Source organism: Zalophus californianus, chromosome 14 (genome assembly GCF_009762305.2).
Source record: "Zalophus californianus isolate mZalCal1 chromosome 14, mZalCal1.pri.v2, whole genome shotgun sequence".
Lineage (NCBI taxonomy): Eukaryota > Metazoa > Chordata > Mammalia > Carnivora > Otariidae > Zalophus > Zalophus californianus.
Window position 1 is genome coordinate 9,284,721 of NC_045608.1, and position 18,803 is coordinate 9,303,523.

At 38.6% G+C, this 18,803-nt stretch overlaps 1 protein-coding gene, 1 non-coding gene and 1 pseudogene across 13 annotated transcripts in view; 2 read left to right on the top strand and 1 right to left on the bottom strand.

Annotated features, from left to right (window-relative positions):
• The window catches only part of ATXN2 (ataxin 2), a 136,321-nt gene that overhangs the window by 70,532 nt on the left and 46,986 nt on the right, over positions 1–18,803 (bottom strand). For all 12 annotated transcript variants that reach the window (XR_003516838.2, XR_003516839.2, XM_027575583.1 and 9 more), the window contains exons 6-8: positions 2,882–3,006; positions 1,376–1,467; positions 476–673 (exon numbers count right to left, since the gene is read on the bottom strand). Coding sequence is in view for 10 of the 12 variants with exons in the window: in XM_027575583.1 (XP_027431384.1) it covers positions 476–673; positions 1,376–1,467; positions 2,882–3,006 (415 nt within the window). In the remaining 2 variants the exon portion in view is untranslated. The remainder of the gene's footprint in view (positions 1–475; positions 674–1,375; positions 1,468–2,881; positions 3,007–18,803) is intronic.
• LOC113913380 lies at positions 15,886–15,989 on the top strand. The gene has a single exon (XR_003517173.1). It is a non-coding gene; the product is annotated as a U6 spliceosomal RNA (small nuclear RNA).
• On the top strand, positions 17,083–17,173 carry LOC113913400 (annotated as a pseudogene).

An 18,803-nucleotide genomic window follows, 5' to 3' on the forward strand; every position in this document is an offset into this window, starting at 1 on the left:
CATGTGTTTTCATCATGCAAGGAATGCCTCCTTCTTACTTCTCTTCGGGCAGCAGACAGTGCTACTATCCTATCACAAAATGTCACCTCCTCTGTGAGGCTTTCTCTGACCCCACTGGTTACATCCTAGTTCTTTCTCACTCTGGACACACCTCTAATCTAGCAAATCCTAGTGAACTGCTATTATGTTCTGTGCACCATCCCCCCATCTGATCGCTTTTCTTTAAGTAGCTCTTCCACACCTTGGCTTGCTCATCACTGTACTTCCAACGCTTGGCTTCACAGAGCTGATGCTCAAAAAATATTTTCCAAAATTACTATAATCTTTTCTTTAAATGAATCTTAAACCAATTCCACTTGCATTCTCTACCTAAGCTACATTAAAGGAAGATGAAATATAATAATAATAATACACCTTCTCACACAGACCTTGAGTTGTGTATCCAAAATACTGCATCATGATTTCCTTTAAATACCTAGTGTTTATGCTGTGGCCCTCACGTTCACTGGAATTTCTCTGAACGGCTGTGTATTTTTCTTCTTCACTCCTATCATCATTTTCCAGGGCCACCCGGGCTTTGTACTGGGCACTTGATTCAATTTCTTCTGCTAACTGGTTTGCCCTTGCTTCTCGTTTTAAAAATTCTTCTGAGTTATCCCTTTCTAAGGGTACCCTGACATGAGGGGAAAAAAAAAAAAAAGCAAAGTGAGTATTTTTAAAGTCACAGTTTATATATCTGTCCCAATCAACTATTAAGAGAGTTTAGAGTTTGAAAGACTGATAAAAATATAAAAGAGTTACAGTGATCTGCTCATGTATAAATCAAAATTAGAAATTTTTTTGTTTCACTTTTCCGTAGAGGAATGTAACATTTCCAAAACTGGTTAAATTGACTTTCTCCCATAACATCTACACTTGCAAACTTAAGAGCTTTTACAACTTAAAACAAAAACAAAATTTATCTAGAGCATAAAATTAGAATACAGGTAAACTAAACTACATTTATTCCCTGTTTTAATGAGAATCTATCAGCTTAAGTAGTAACAGAATCAATTCTTTCATGTAACTGTTTAACTTAAAATCTGACAGGGAGCACCTGGGTGGCTCAGTCAGTTAAGCTTCCAACTCTTGATTTTAGTTCAGGTCATGATCTTAGGGCTGTGAGATCAAGCACCATGTCATGCTCCACACTGGGCATGGAGCCCGCTTAAGATTCCCTCTCTCCCTCTCAATCTGGCCCCGCCCCCTTCCTCTCTCTTAAAAAAAGTAAAATAAATTTTCAAAAAAATCCAACAGAAAAATTTATTCAACATCCTAATATAAGTTGATGAAAAAGACAAATGTAGTAAAATAAAAGCCAATTTTTTAAACTTACGTATATGAAGATAAACTGCTATCGTATGTAGACACTACACCATAATTTTCTTCATTATATCGAAACATATCATTGGGATCCCATCCATTAGACTAGAAGAAAATAGTTTATTTTTCAAAATGACAAAGTATTTGTCTTCTTTAATTCAAGTACAATCAATATCTTACATTAACAATTTCTATCATCTTGCCACAATAGTTAACCACTATTAACTTCTTGGGCATAATTCCAGATGCGCTCTATGTATTCATTAAGAACATGATCAGTTAGAGCAATCTACTTTTTAATTCAAATAGGATCTTCTTGTTATGTAACTTGCTTGGTCTTTTAATAAGTCTTGAATATCTTTCCATATCAGAATGCCATTCTTTTTAGTGGAAATACAGTGTTTCAATTGAATGGAGGTACAATAAATCTATTTAACCCATGCCCTACTGATGGACAGGATGTTTCCAATTTTTCACCATCAGGGATAATGTTGCAAAAAATATCCTTACACATCATTATTTGCATGTCCTATGGATATACCAGGACAAAAATAAATTCTGAGGTGAGACCAACTCTAGGTGTGTTTTAAACTTTTATAAATATTGCCAGAATGCTCTCTGGCAACTTAACGGTTTATCCACCTCACTATCAGTCAAAAAGGAGTACCTGCTTTGTATCCTACATAGGTGATGTGGTGCAGAGACCTGAAAACCTCCCACATTAGATTATATCGGATTCTTTAAAGTCTGAAAATGAATAATGTGTTGCCTATGTATTTTCAGTGTTACAGCTGGACTTAAACATTAAAAACAGATTTGTCATAAAGACTTCTCCACAATATTCAATGGAAGATTCTTCATCCGATTCAAATGTTGCTACCTAAACACTCATTTTTGGCAAGAGATTTTGCTTTCTATCTATCTACCTTACAAACATAATTTATAGAATCCTAATGATAGTCCTTACTACTAAGCATTTGATTAAGAGATGATGTGTTATGGGAAAAGTAAAAATAATATACACTAAAAAGCTTTTAGAAACAGCAAATTTCTGTGGGGAATGATCTTAATTTTAAGACCAAGAAATCTACTTTCTGCTTTATTTCTAATGCAACTTAACTATGTTATCTTAATAGTGAGTACCACTTCCTCAGACAAAAAGCCCAAGAGTGGTACCTCTAGGTAAGGTCAAGACACAAGACGCTAATTTCCTTAGGCTGCCTTATTCTATAAAGCATTTAAAGCAAAACATGCCAGTATTTCCAGTTTCCCATGCTTCCCAACTTAAATTTTAAGTTGCTTATTATGATTTATTTAAAAACATGGAAATCATTCATAAGCATCCGAAACAAACATTCGTCTGTATTTATTGCCTGGGGAGAGGTCTCTATTTAGATAATAAGACTGCTGCTTTAAATATATCCACTACAATGATGACAACATACTTCAATTAAAACCAAATGATGTCACACCATATCACATGACCACAGTGTGATACTAAGCAAAAGACTTTACTTACTACATCATTTTCCAAAGCCTCCAGTTCCTCACTGGTAGTGAGTTCACCTGCATCCCAGGGCTCCAGGTCCTTCTCTTTGTGTTCACCATTCACTTTAGCACTGATAGCAGAATCAGTAAAAGCATCTGCAAAGGATGGACTTAGCTGAAAGATCACACGGTCAGACAATGGGCAACAGTAATACACACAAATTATCAACAGAGATATGCTAAAAATAATTATGATATAGAAAGTATAACATTCACTAATGGTATGCTTTCAGATGTATAATGCTTCTAATACAATAATCTTCAAAAAAAACTTTCAGTTCTTCCCATATAATTTTAAGCCACATGAAATGTTTTAATGCATTCACCAGGTCATTAAATTATATTAAAAATAATTACTTTGTATTTCAGAAGCAATCCAGAAAATCTCTATCAACCCATCTAAAATAGGATGCTTTTGTTTAATGGATCCATTAATTAAATAAAAGCTCAGAACTCCTATATCCAAACATAGGCATTTTAACCTTCCAAATCCATGTCTATATTCAGGGGTCAATAACCTAACAGACTCTTGCCATTAGTAACTGAAGCCATTCTAAGTGAGCAAACCCTTCACAGAATCCATTTTTCCCTATAGCCACTCTGTTACAAAGTTCAGGCTCTACAGTGTCATCGTCCCCAAAAGGTTCAGGAGTCGGGCCTATCTACCAGGACTTCCCACCCACACTTTCTCACTTACTGTGTCCTCTCCTCTCTAATGTTACCTCTCTAATGATGCTTGTGAGAGCATCACCATGTTCAGCTGACAGGAAATATCTCAGAGCTGCTATCCAGCAAAGAAAATTTTTCTGTAGTTGGGTGTTAGGACCAGGCAAGTAAAGGTCTACTTGGGCAATGACAGTATTAGAAAATGCTTTGGAGATATAGGCTTGCATTTAAATGGCTGGGCCCACAAGGTATCACCTAGCACAGGGCTAGGGAATAATACTTCTGCTGATCTGGTTCTGTCAAAGGATGCTAGCTCCCAGTCACTGTGCCCTCACCCATACTATAAGCTGCCACCAAAGAGCAGGAGTGAAGAAGAATCAACAACTGTGTCTCTTTTAATAGAGACAATTCCAGAGGGATTTTTTATTTGGTACAACTTCTATAACAGTCACTGGCTCCCTAGGGGGTAAGGTGATAACCAAAATAAGAAATCCAAGCCAGCAAATTTAATTTAAGCCAGCCTGGCACTACAAACCTAACTAGCTCTTACCTCCTCTCATCCTAAACTGGGGGTGGATGGGTGTGTATACATGCAATCCAGGAAATAAAAGCATAACTGCACCTGTGGGCTTAGCCACTAGCTCTACCAGGAGCACGGCTCCCACTGCTAGCAATTTTTAAGAGCTAAGAGCATACCAAGGGGGATCCCCAAGAACAGCAGGCCTCAGCTGGAGGTAGGATAGAGCATACACTGGAAGATTACTGTACTCTGAAAAAGCTCTCTAAGAGGTTCTAATAGACTGGTGCTGTCTTCATAATGCCACATTCAGCTGGAAGCCACCAACAGCCCTAAAAACTTGGCTTTATGTGAAATTCACCTAAGTCAAGCAATACTCTCTATCACCTTATAGTTGTACAAATTCTTGGTAAAAATTAGTTTTGCTATGTTTATTTTCAAGAACGTGAAATGCTTCAAGAAAACATCAATAACAACTTACATTAGGATGCTGAAATTCCCTATTTTCTCAGAAAACTAGACTACAGGAAAATTCCAAACCAGTCATGTCACCTTCTACAAAAAGCAGTACGATTATTAATTTATACTGCTGATCCTATTTCGTGTTGTAATCACATTAGTTTTTTGAGAAGCATCTACTACTTCAGTGAATAAAATATTTACTTACATGGAAACCCAGCATTAAAGATGATACTCTTATCTAAGAAATTAAAGCTCAAAGCAAGAGATATTTTCACACAACCACATAGACTTTTTCCCACTATAACGTGTGTGTGTGTACATGTGTGCATGTGTATGTCAAAGTATTTAGGAAAGACAGGGACTGAACCAAGCTGTATTCAAATTGATAAATATATTTTTATCAGTATTATTCTGAATAAAATCAAAAAGGATCCCTGAATGGAAGTCAATGTGGAAAAGCAAGCATCTAACACTTCACTGAACCAAGTTTTACCCTGCTGATCACAATTTAGGCTCTATTAACAGGACATTATTAAGTAACCTATTTTTTTTTCATTACTACATTTTTATCATAAATTTCTGTTTACAATACCAATATTGTAAAAGGAATTAACTACTCACATGTTGTTACTTAGCATGATAGCTTTCTTTCGAGGCAGTAATGGGGGGGGACACAAAAGGTGTGTTTCTCTTAAGAATGATATTCCTTAATTTTAAAACCTCCTCCAAAGAAAGTCCCTTTTTAAAGATGAGTGAAGAGTTTAGAGAAAGATGTTAAAAAAAAAAAAATGAGCAGAAGTAGAGAGTGAGCACAAAATGAGGAAAAACCCTGGTCATAAACACTGTATTTCAGGTCAACACTGTATTTATTAACTAGAAGGAAGACCTGGATATTTCATTCTACACTATTACCAACACCTAATACTGTAAATTCTGAAAACTCCATGTTTGGATTTTTGGGGAAAAAAAAAAACAATGCTGGATTTAAATAGTACAACTTGTAGCCAGGATTTCTGTGAACTTTGGAAAATCAACTGGGTATAATCTAATTGCAATCGTGGGAATTTGCATGCAGATTTTTCCAATGCCATGTGAGAGTATATTAATTTTTCATTATCCTCCAAAAGCATAATAAAAGCAAGATGCAATACAAAAAGGCTGTTAGAAAAATATTACCTGTTTCTGAAGGAGTAACAGGTATAGAAAGAAAAAACAGTAAGAATTATCAAAGATAATAAAGATTTAAATTCTTCACGCTTCATTCCCTGCCTTATGAACATTCAGTTTACCAAAATCTCTAAAGGGGAAAAGAATACACAAGTACCACCCCGCCTACACCTCTGCAAACCCCTATATACCACGCCCACAGCAGCTCTCAAAACCTTCTCTTCTGATTCTAGGCAGAGGTTTAGTCACCCTGTGTCAGTGGTGCTACCTGGTAGTAATCAGAAAGAAGTGTCTCAACCAAAGTACCATCTCTCTCTTGGGTATCCCAATGCCCCATACCCAGCAAACAGGATATATGTTCTGCTCCTCAGCTTTTCCTCTTACCTCTCAATTATGCTCATCTACGACTCTGAAAAATCAACGTTGTCTGAGAACTTTTTAAAGGATCAGAATAGTGGTAAAACAAAATGCTAGTGACATACTATAAATTAATAAATATAAATTTAATCTATTAAAGCCACAAAATGACATACTCGATGAAATGAAAAAATTATCAAAAAACTTTAATTTTAAAATATAAAAAAATCAGTCTCAGACTTAACATCAGAAATCCTCAAATGTGCTTCCAGAAAAGTTTTCACCAGAATCCTCAGCTGCCCGTTTCCTCTCCCAATTAAATTTTTCTCCCACTTTTTAAAAAGATTTTATTTCTTTATTCAAGAGAGAGTGAAAGAGAGAGCAAGCACAAGGGGCAGAGGGAGAGGGAGAAGGAGGCCCCCCCAAAGAACAGGGAGCCCGATGCGGGGCTCGATCTCAGGACCCTGGGACCATGACCTGACCTGGAGGCAGACGCTTAACGACTGAGCCACCCAGGCGCCCCATAAATCTCATTCTTCTCAAACGCTGAAATTCTAGATCAATTTTTTAAAAAATTACTTCATTGTTATCATTCTGTTTTGATGAATTAAGAATACTGTGACTTTTTTTCAAAAACTTTAAAAAATATTTTCTCAAGGCCCCTGGGTGGCGCAGTTGGATGAACATCCGACTCTTGGTTTCAGCTCTGGTCATGATCTCAGGGTCCTGAGATTGAGCCCTGCATGGGGCTCTGCACTCAGCATGGAGTCTGTTTGAGATTCTCTCTCTTTCTTCCCTCTGCCCCTCCAGCTCATGCTCCCTTTCTCTCTAAAATAAAAAAATCTTTTTAAAAAAAGAATATTAAAGAATAGCATAAAGAAACAAAATGGGGAATGAAACTGGACCTCTTTCTTATACCATACATAAAAATAAACTCAAAATGGAGTAAAGACCTAAATATGAGACCTGAAACCTAAAAATCCTAGAAGAGAGCACCGGCAGTAATTCCTGACACTGGCTGCAGGAACACTCTTCTAGATCTGTCTCCTGAGGCAAGAGAAACAAAGGCAAAAATAAGCTATTGGGACTACATCAAAATAAACCTTCCGGGGCGCCTGGATGGCTCAGTCATTAAGCGACTGTCTCTGGCTCAGGTCATGATCCCAGGGTCCTCGGATCCAGCCCCATATCAGGCTCCCTGTTTGGCGGGAAGCCTGCTTTCCCTCTCCCACTCCCCCTGCCTGTGTTCCCTCTTTCGCTGTCTCTCTGTCAAATAAATAAAAAAAAAAAATCTTTAAAAACAAAATAAAGCTTCTGTACAGCAAAGGAAACAATCAACAAAACTAAAAGACAACCTACTGAATGGGAGAAGACATTTGCAAATGACATATCTGATAAAGGGTTAGTATCCAAAATAATAAAGAACTTACACAACACCAAAAAAAACCAATCCAATTATAAGATGGGCAGAAAACATGAACGGACATTTCTCCAAAGATGACATACAGATGACCAACAGACACATGAAAAGATGCTCAACATCACTCATCATCAGGGAAATGCAAATCAAAACAACAAGGTATCATTTCACACCTGTCAGGATGGCTAAAATCAAAACCGTAAGAAACAAGTGTTGGCAAGGATATGGAGAAAGAAGAACCCTTTTTGTGTACTCTTTGGGTTTTGTTTTGTTTGTCTGTTGTTTTTAAGTAATCTCTACACCCAATGTGGGGCTCGAATACACAACCCTGAAATCAAAAGTCGCATGTTCTGTTGTCTGAGCCAGCCAGGGACCCCACCCCATTTTTTAAGTTTTTTCTTTTCTTTTTTTTACCCTCATGCACTGTTGGTGGGAACATAAACCAGGGCAGCCACTGTAGAAAACAGTATGGAGGCTCCCCGAAAAGTTAAAAACAGAGTTATCATACAATCTAGTAATTCCACTACTGGATATTTACCCAAAGAATATGAAAACACTAATTCAAAAAGACATATGCACTTTTATATTTACTCCAGCATTATTTACAATAGCCATATTATGGAAGCAGCCCACATGTCTACTGATTCATGAATGGATAAAGAAGATGAGATATAGATGTACAACGGAATATTATTCAGCCAAAAAGAGAGTGAAATCTTGCCATTTGCAATGACATGGATGGATCTAGAGAGTATAACGCTAAGTGAAATAAGTCAAATACCATATGGTTTCACTCAAACATGGAATTAAAGAAACAAAACAAATGAACAAAGGGCGGAAAAAAGGAAGACACATACAAACCAAAAAACAGACTCTTAACTCTAGAGAATAGACAGATGGTTACCAGAGGGGAGCGGGGGAGGGGATGGGTGAAAGGTGAAGAGGACTGAGTATACGATCGTGATGAGCACTGAGTAATGTATGGAAGTGCTGAATCACTGTACTGTACACCTGAATCTAATATAACACTGTATGCTAACCATACTGGAATTCAAATTAAAACACACACACACATACACACACAAACAACAATCGAAGTGTTCCCTGAAAATGCTAAATCTTCAAGTAACAGTAATATATTATACAAAAACTGCACATACTACAGTTTAAGGCGTTAGTTATGTTTTATAAGATTAGGTTTTTAAAGGTTTTTTATAAAGTTTTTATCTACATATATTTCTGCAAACTATGGCTAGAAAAGGAAAAAAAAGAAACAAGATGGGGATGATGAACACTGTAAGGGCCAAGGTGTGTGGATAGGAACAATAAAAACAAAGGGATAAGTGGAGGCGTAAAAAGGAGTAAGAGAAATGCGGGGGTTGGGGAGTGCATGAGATTCTTGATTTCGGGGTTGTGAGTTCGTTCAAGCCCTACAGTGGGCGCAGAGCTTACTTAAAAAAAAAAAAAAATAATAATAATAATAGAGAGAGAAATGCAGGGAGATGGGGCACAGGGAGCCTCTATCTAGATTACAGACTCTTAACCTTTCTTCTTTATCCATGGACCCCCTAAGCATAGGGGGGACTTAAATGCATAAAATACACAGGAAATCAAAGGAGACCAATTATAAGGAAATGCAGTTATCAAAATCTCAAAAAGCAGGGCGCCTGGGTGGCTCAGTCGTGAAACGTCTGCCTTCGGCTCAGGTCATGATCCCAGGGTCCTGGGATCGAGCTCCGCATTGGGCTCCCTGCTCAGCAGGAAGCCTGCTTCTCCCTCTCCCACTCCCCCTGCTTGTGTTCACTCTCTACCTGTCTCTCTGTCAAATAAATAAATAAAATCTTTAAAAAAAAAAAAATCAGTGCAACAGTAATATACATACTTCTTTATAAACGCATTATAGGATCTAACAGCAAATTTAATGGCTATTTTTTTTTTAAGATTTTATTTATTTGAAAGAGAGAGATAGTGAAGAGAGCACGAGCAGGAAGGAGAGGGAGAAGCAGGCTCCTCACAAGCAGGGAGTCACATGCAGGGCTCGATCCCAGGACCGGATCATGACCTGAGCCAAAGACACTTAACTGACTGAGCCACCCACGTGCCCCATTAATGAGTGTAATTTAAAAAAATTTTTTTTAAATACATAACAATTTTATTGATCCACTAGAAAAAATAAAAGCTACAGTGTAAATCGCAACCCCACCTGGACTAAACCCCTTACTTAGCACAGATTATGGTTCTTAAGTACTGGTTCTCCTCAATGTCCGAAGTTAATTTTTAATCAATGATTTCTCCTGGAAATAAGATTTTAAATCATCCTTTTTCATCCACATAGGATAACAATTCAGATCTGTGTCCTGTATCATATGTAAGAAAAGGAACATGGTAGGAGAGCTATGACTCCATTAGTTCATAGTTAACTTGTGCAACAAAAAAATGGTAAAAATGGCAGCAGTGACAAGCCCCAGAGAGATGAGTGTCCAGTCGCCCCTTAATATCTCAAGATATCCATATTATACAAGTGATATGAAATTAATTGAGTTCTAGAGGTGCTAAAGCCACAGATACTGCTAATACTAATGGTTTGTTAATGGAAAGAAATGCTAAATTCCTTTTTTTTTTTTTTAAAGTAATCTCTACACCCAAAGTGGGGCTTCAACTTAGGACCCCGAGATCAAGAGTAGCATGTTCCACTGATTGAGCCAGCCAGGGGCCCCAAAATGCTAAATTTCAATCAAAGGTTAATAAAGATGTGAAATTATTTCCCATCCAAGTTCATCAATGCCCCGAATCCTCTCCATGAACCATCTGGGAATCAATGGATCCAGGTTAAGGACTCTGCCTTATGTTCTAAAAAGCAGGAAGAAAAGAGCATTTTGCTTATCAAACTCAACACCCAAAGAACAAATAATCCAATCAAGAAATGGGCAGAAGACATGAACAGACATTTCTCCAAAGAAGACATCCAAATGGCCAACAGGCACATGAAAAAGTGCTCAACATCGCTCGGCATCAGGGAAATCCAAATCAAAACCTCAATGAGATACCACCTCACACCCGTCAGAATGGCTAAAATTAACAAGTCAGGGAACGACAGATGTTGGCGGGGATGTGGAGAAAGGGGAACCCTCCTACACTGTTGGTGGGAATGCAAGCTGGTGCAACCACTCTGGAAAACAGTATGGAGGTTCCTCAAACAGTTGAAATTAGAGCTACTGTTCGATCCAGCAATTGCACTACGGGGTATTTACCACAAAGATACAAATGTAGGGACCCGAAGGGGTACGTGTACCCCAATGTTTATAGCAGCAATGTCCACAATAGCCAAACTGTGGAAAGAGCCAAGATGCCCATCGACAGATGAATGGATAAAGAAGATGTGGTATATATACACAATGGAATATTATGCAGCCATCAAAAGGAATGAGATCTTGCCATTTGCAACGACGTGGATGGAACTGGAGGGTGTTATGCTGAGTGAAATAAGTCAATCAGAGAAAGACATGTATCACATGACCTCACTGATATGAGGAATTTTTAATCTCAGGAAACAAACTGAGTGTTACTGGAGTGGTTGGGGGTGGGAGGGATGGGGGTGGCTGGGTGATAGACATTGGGGAGGGTATGTGCTACGGTGAGCGCTGTGAATTGTGCAAGACTGTTGAATCACAGATCTGTACTTCTGAAACAAATAACGCAACATATTTTAAGAAAAAAGAAAAAGAAGAAGATAACAGGAGAGGAAGAAAAGGGGAGTATGTCAGAGGGGGAGACGAACCATGAGAGATGATGGACTCTGAAAAACAAACTGAGGGTTCTAGAGGGGAGGGGGGTAGGGGGATGGGTTAGCCTGGTGATGGGTATTGAGGAGGGCACGTTCTGCATGGAGCACTGGGTGTTATGAACAAACAATGAATCATGGAACACTGCACCAAAAACTAATGATGTAATATATGGTGATTAACATAACAATAAAAAAATTAAAAAAAAAAAAGAGCGTTCTGCAGTAGGGGCGCCTGGGTGGCTCAGTCGTTAAGTGTCTGCCTTCAGCTCAGGTCATGATCCCAGGATCGAGCCCCACGTCAGGCTCCCTGCTCAGCAGGGAGTCTGCTTCTCCCTCTCCCGCTCCCCCTGCTTGTGTTCCTGCTCTCTCTCTGTCAAACAAACAAAATCTTTTAAAAAATTAAAAATATATATATTAAAAAAAAGAGCATTCTGTGGCAAATAAAGGAAATGAGGTGATGGAGCAAGGGACCAGAGAGGGTAGTCACAAAGGTTGCAGCAACAGGTAAGGAAGGTCTACTGAACTCTCCTGAAGCTCCAGCAAAAACTAGAGACGAGACTACCCTATATTCCTAACTAAACAGCACCACGGTGGGATTTCCCCAACCACATCTAGTAGACTGGCTACAGGAGTAGACAGAGTTTAAAAATATGGAAGACCAGAGAAGGATCAAATAAATGACCCCATTTTTTTCATTTCAAAAAACAGAAGGCCAGGGGCGCCTGGGTGGCTCAGTCGTTAAGTGTCTGCCTTCGGCTCGGGTCATGATCTCAGGGTCCTGGGATTGAGGCCCGCATCGGGCTCCCTGCTCTGCGGAAAGCCTGCTTCTCCCTTTCCCACTCCCCCTGTGTTCCCTCTCTCGCTATGTCTCTGTCAAATAAATAAATAAAATACTAAAAACAAACAAACAAAAAAACAGAAGGCCAGGGAAAGGTCAGAGAGTCCTGTAAGAGACAGGAGGAAAGTGAGTAGAAGAGTAAAGGTTAAGTTAGCTATGGTGAGACATCTTGGAAGGCATCATGGAAGAGAAGCAGTTACAAATGATGACAAAGTCACGAAAGCAGACTGCTAAAATAATATGGAAATGAAGTAGAAGAGTTTAGGAGACTCAAGTTTCCAAAGGAAGAGTGTTCTGTTCCAAATGACCAACCCAAGAATTATAAAATCTACCACTGCAAAAACATTTGAAGGTATCAGCCACAAAACTATGGGAAACTTGAATGCATCCCAAAGGTTAATATCCTTCTGTTCTAAATACCAAGAAGTTACAGTTATAAAATAAACCACACAACAGCACTTGCCTACGAAACAATGCAGCAGTAGATACTGTACATACTGAGTGACTGTAACTTTTAAGATTATTTATTTGAAATAGAGCACTGAGAGAGAGAGAAAGAGACAGAGAGGGAGAGGGCACAAGCAGGACGGAGGGGCAGAGGGAGAGGGAGAAGCAGGCTCCCCACCAAGTGGGGAGCCCGATGCCCCGACGCAAGATCATGACCCAAGCCTAAGGCAGACGCTCAACCAACTGAGTCACCCAGGCACCCGGACCGTAACTATTTTCTAATTTTAATTCTGGACATATCAAGCAGAACTACCTAATATTTAAAATGCTATAAATAGTTATTTGATACACCACGGAGATGATATTATACAACCACAAAAATTCAAGTTTTTGAGGTTAGATCCATAAAAGTCAAGTCCCAAAGTTTTCCTTTACTTGGAAAATTTTGGGGAGAGAATGAATTGGGAAGAGCTAGTATAAATTATTAAAAACAAAACACAGCTCCTCCTACTTCAAAGATGGTAGGGTAGGACAGGAAACCAGGATCTATTTCTGCAGTGCCTGTACCCCCCCCCCAAAACAAGTGACAGAGTCATCCTGCTTGTAATCTCTTCTTGTTCCAGCAGCTAAAATTCTCAACCAAACACCTGTCTTTAGAAGTCTTTTGTGTAGGGGGCGCCTATGTGCTTCAGTTGGTTAAGCCTCCGACTCTTGGTTTCAGCTCAGGTCATGATCTCAGGGTCATGAGACTGAGCCCAACACTGGGCTCCGCAGTCAGCGCAAACTGCTGGAGATTCTCTCTCTCCCCTTCCCTCTGCCCTCCCCCATCTCCCATTCTTCCTCTGAAATGAAAAAAGGAAGAGAAGAGAAGAGAAGAGAGAAGAAGTCTTTTGTGTAAATAAAAGTCAACAGTGGCAAAACTGTGACTTTCCAGTATTTGGAGAGGTTAACATAAAGCAGAACACACTGGTGAGCGGCAGTCACCTGACACCTAACACCACTCTACAAGATAGGACAGACCAACACAACAAAAAGCCAATCACCTGCATTCCTAAATTTCATACAAAATTTTAAGTAATTTAAAAATAATTTCCTGGGGCGCCTGAGTGGCAAAGTTGGTTGGGCGACCGACTCTTGGTTCCAGTTCAGGTTATTCTCTCAGGGTCATGGGACTGAGCCCCGCACTGAGCTGCATTGGGTGCCACACTGGAGTCTGCTTGGGATTCTCTCTCCCTCTACCTCTCCCACTTCTGCTCTCTCTCTCTCTCTCAGAAATGAATCAATCAATCAATCAATCAATCAATCAATCTTTTAAAACAATTTCCTACCTTAATTGAAAAGGATGTCATTTTTTCAGAGAAGAACCAATTAATCCTACCTTTGCCTCTTGGGCACTGAACAAGGAAAATGAGTTTTGTGACCCACAAGCAGAAAGGAGGTTGTTTTTACCTTGGTTAGCACAAAAATGAAATAAATTAATCTCTAAGGTATGGTATCTTTTAATCTTAGTTTTCAAAGTGAACTCAGGAAAAGCTGATTCGATACTATTCTTCACAGACGAATACATTGTATACATAGATATAAATCCAAAAATGCATGCATTTCCAACATACACAATACCTAAAGCAAATTAATTATTTTAAAAGAATTTCAAACAGCCTGTATGTAGGTATGCTTTTATACTTAACTCCCTTACTTAGGCTTCTGACTTTTCTCACTTATATAAGCATCATGTGGGCCTTATTTTTAAAGTTAACACTTGGGATTTTGTTTTTTTATACTTTAAAAGGATATTAAAATGTCTAGTAGAAGCAATCTTCTATAAGAAAAATATACTCTGAATATGTCATGTTGTAGGAAAGCCGTTTTTAGATTTGGCTAGGAATAACTGCTTTCTTGAGTTTCCTGAAAATGAGTGGTAACTACAGTTTTTAATCATCTATGGCAATATGTCTATGTAAGAAAAAAAAGTTTTCTCCTGATTGGAATGTAGTGAATGTAAAAACATAAAATTTTTAAAATATTAACTGAAAAATAAATATATGCTGGGTACCTACTATCTGTGAGACATTATGCTAGACACCACTGGGAGTACACATCCTTAGTTCTATAAACGTTTCTGAACTGCAGAAAATTATAATGCATTAGGAGAAAAAAAGTCACACACTGCTTTGTAATGCTGAGTATTCAGGACATGAGGTAGACAGCTGGCTCTCTGTGTTCCATGTAACCATATGATTTCTTAGGGGTACCTCACAGTAGACGAAAAGAAAGCTAAGTTAAGGTTCTAGCACACCCCCCTCCCAACTTTCCTCCCTCACCACTACCTTGTTGTAACTGGAATTCAGCATGAGCCTTAAATGGGGGCAGGAGGAAACAAACCATTCTGTGCTAAAAAGAAAATGTTGTAAATTTTAGTAGCCATTGGTGCAGGTAATAAAAACAGACCACAGTGAGTTGTGAAGGTCAAGGAAAACTCTAAAGAGGAAAGGAGGTTTGACTTGGTTTTAGAAAAGTATTTATTTATTTTAAAGATTTTATTTATTTATTTGACAGAGGGAGACACAGTGAGAGAAGAAACACAAGCAGGGGGAGTGGGAGAGGGAGAAGCAGACTTTCCACGGAGCAGGGAGCCCAGTGCAGGGCTCGATCCCAGGACCCTGAGATCATGACCTGAGCCAAAGGCAGATGCCTAAGGACTGAGCCACCCAGGCACCCCTAGAAAAGTATTTAAAATTCTAGGAAGGAAGGAAGGTATTTAAGGTAGAGAGGAAATCCAGCAGTAAGATTAGCAAGCTCAAAGATAGAGAAAGAAATGTCTAGCATACAGAAAAAACCACCTTGGGTCAAGAAGTAGATTAATATTGGGGAATAATGAAATTTTAGGTTGAAAAAGAGAAGATCCCTGGGAAGGGCCCTGAATGCCAAGGTATGGCATCCCAACTTTATTTGGTAAGCAACAGAGGCTACTGTAGATTTCTGAACGAGAAATGAGATGATATAATAAAAGCAATGCTTAAGAACTTCTTTGTGCTGGGGTGTCTGGGTGGCTCAGTCAGTGAAGCATGCTACTCTTGATTTAGGCTCAGGTCACGATCTCGGGGTGTTAAGATCAAGTCCCGCATCCGGCCCCTGGGCATGGAGACTGCTTGAGATTCTCTCTCTCCCTCTCCTCTGCCCTCTCACCTCGCTCTTAAAAAAAAAAAAATTCTTTGTGCTAATGAGGGAAGTTAACTAGGAGAGTACAGTAATGTCGGGATACAAACTATCACAGGAACAAGAACAGAGAGGAAGAAAAGCATGCGGATGTAGTGCTCGCGCTCCCTTCGGCAGCACATATACTAAAATTGGAATGATACAGAGATTAGCATGGCCCCTGCGCAAGAATGACACGCAAATTCATGAAGCATTCCACATAAAAATAAAAAAATAAAAAATAAAAAAAGAATGCGGATGTAACATCACCAAGGAAAACTTTAGAAAGCAAGGTAAAAGGAAGAAGACAACTTTCTTCCCAAACAGAAACCAAAATAATCCTTGTGTCTGTTATTTCCCTACAAGCAGATAAAGAACAAGGATGGATGAGAAAGATGTGACTCTTGTCTGGAAGTGTATTATGAGCTAAAAGAATAAATCTAGCTCATGGGGAGCCTGGGTGGCTCAGTCCTTAGGCGTGTGCCTTCAGCTCAGGTCATGATCCCAGGGTCCTGGGATCGAGCCCCGCATCGGGCTCCCTGCTGCGGGAAGCCTGCTTCTCCCTCTCCCGCTCCCCCTGCTTGTGTTCCCTCTCTGTCAAAAAAATAAAATCTTTTAAAAAAATAAAATAAATAAAATAATAAATCCAGCTCAGGTTACATAAAGCCTCTAAGACTCAATCTATATAATAGGTATTTCATGTGTCCAATGTTATAGTAGAATGAATTACCATTCTAATTTATCATTTGCTTCAAAGGAAAGAAAGTTTTTGCTTTCATCTCCAGAAGTTGTTTCATAAAATATTGTTACTTTGACACACGATAAAAACCCGACCCCGCCAAAATATTAATTACAAAGTTGTTCTGATTACAGAAAATGAATTTTACAAAGCAGACATGCACAAATGGTACTATCAGTGGAAAATTAATAAATCAGCAACAGATAGCAGAGCAGACAAACTCAAAACATATTCTCACTTCAAGCTCAAAGTTTAGTGCCTGTCCTACTAATAAGAGTCAAAAGAAAGATTTATATTAGATAGAAAGACTATAAAACAATACTGCTCTAATCTGAAAATGAAAAAAAAATTTTTTTTAAATACATTTACAACAGGGGTGCCTGGGTGGCTCAGTCGGTTAAGTGTCTGTCTTTGGCTCAGGTCATGATCCTGGGGTCCTGGGACTGAGCCCCACGTCAGGTCCCCACTCAGCGGGGAGTCTACTTCTCCCTCTGATCCTCCTCCCTCTCGTGCTCTCTCTCTCTCTCTCTCAGATAAACAAAATCTTTTTAAAAATAAATAAATAAATAAATAAAATACATTTACAATAGTAAACTCCATTTTGGATACAGAGATTAGCATGGCCCCTGCGCAAGAATGACACGCAAATTCGTGAAGCATTCCATATAAAAATAAAAAAATAAAAAATAAAAAAAGAATGCGGATGTAACATCACCAAGGAAAACTTTAGAAAGCAAGGTAAAAGGAAGAAGACAACTTTCTTCCCAAACAGAAACCAAAACAAAAAAATTTTGTTATTTATAACAAAAAAAAAAGGAATACTGAGGAATAAAGCTATCAACAGAAGTGTAAAACTTATACCCTGATAACTACAAAACATCTGAAAAAAATTAAAGATGACCAAATAAATGGAAAGATATACCATGTGCTTGAACCAGAAGATTTAACATTGTTAAGATGGTAACATTCCCAAAAATGATCTCCAGATTCAATGTAATCCCTATCAAAATCCCAGCTATCATTTTCAAGAAACTGACAAGATGACCCTAAAATTCACATGGAAATGCAAGGGACCCAGAATACACAATCTTAAAAACAAAAACAAACAACACTTTGAGTACTAATACTTGAATTCAAAACTTACTACAAAGGTACAGTAATCAAGGGGCACCTGGCTCAGTCAGTTAGGCATCCAACTCTTGGTTTCAGCTCAGGTCATGATCTCGGGGTCATGAGATTGAGCCCTGCATCAGGCTCCACACTCAGTGCAGAGTCTGCTTGAGATCCTCTCCCTCTTCCTCCCCCATTTGCCCCTCCCCCCCCACGCTCTCTCTAAAATAAATAAAATCTTTAAAAAAAAACACAAAAAAGTATAACAATCAAAAAAGAATAATACAAACAGAAGGATAGACATATAAATCTATAGGCTATAACTTAAGAGTACAGAAATATACCTTTATATTTATGGTCAACTGAACTTCAACAAAGGTGGTAAGACATTTGAATGGAAAAAGAACAGTCTTTTCAACAGACTGTACTTGGACAAGTAGATAACCACATGTAACACCATTAAGTTGGAGCTCTATCTCACACTTTATATACAAAATTTAACTGAAAATGGATTACACACATAAAGATGAGAGCTAAAAAACAAATATGAGAGCTAAAACAATAAAAATCTTAAAAGAAAGCAAAGGAACAAATCTTCATAATCTCAGAGTAAGCAGCTTTTTTAGATACAACACAAAAAGAAAAAACAACAAAAAAGAAAACATAAACTGGACTTCATCCAAATTGAAATCTTTTGTGCTTTAAAGGACACCAGCAAAAAAAAGTGAAAAGATAAACCCACACAATGGGGAAAATATCTGCAAACCGTGTCTGGTAAGGGAATGACTGGTATCCAGAATATTTAAGAATTCTTACAACTCAGGGGCGCCTGGGTGGCTCAGTCGTTAAGCGTCTGCCTTCGGCTCAGGTCATGGTCCCAGGGTCCTGGGATCGAGCCCCACATTGGGCTCCCTGCTCAGCAGGAAGCCTGCTTCTCCCTCTCCCTCTCCCCCTGCTTGTGTTCCTTCTCTTGCTATCTCTGTCAAATAAATAAATAAAATCTTTTAAAAAAAAAAGAAAGGAAGAAAGTTTAAAGTTGGAAATACAAATTCTTTTTTGTCTAACCTTAGCTGAATTGGCACTCATCTTGACAACTTTCAAGTAACAATGGTCATAATACTGGTGACTGCTTCTTCTGTCAGGCATATTGCTCTGCATTCAAATCTATAAATGCATATTTGATATTTTATC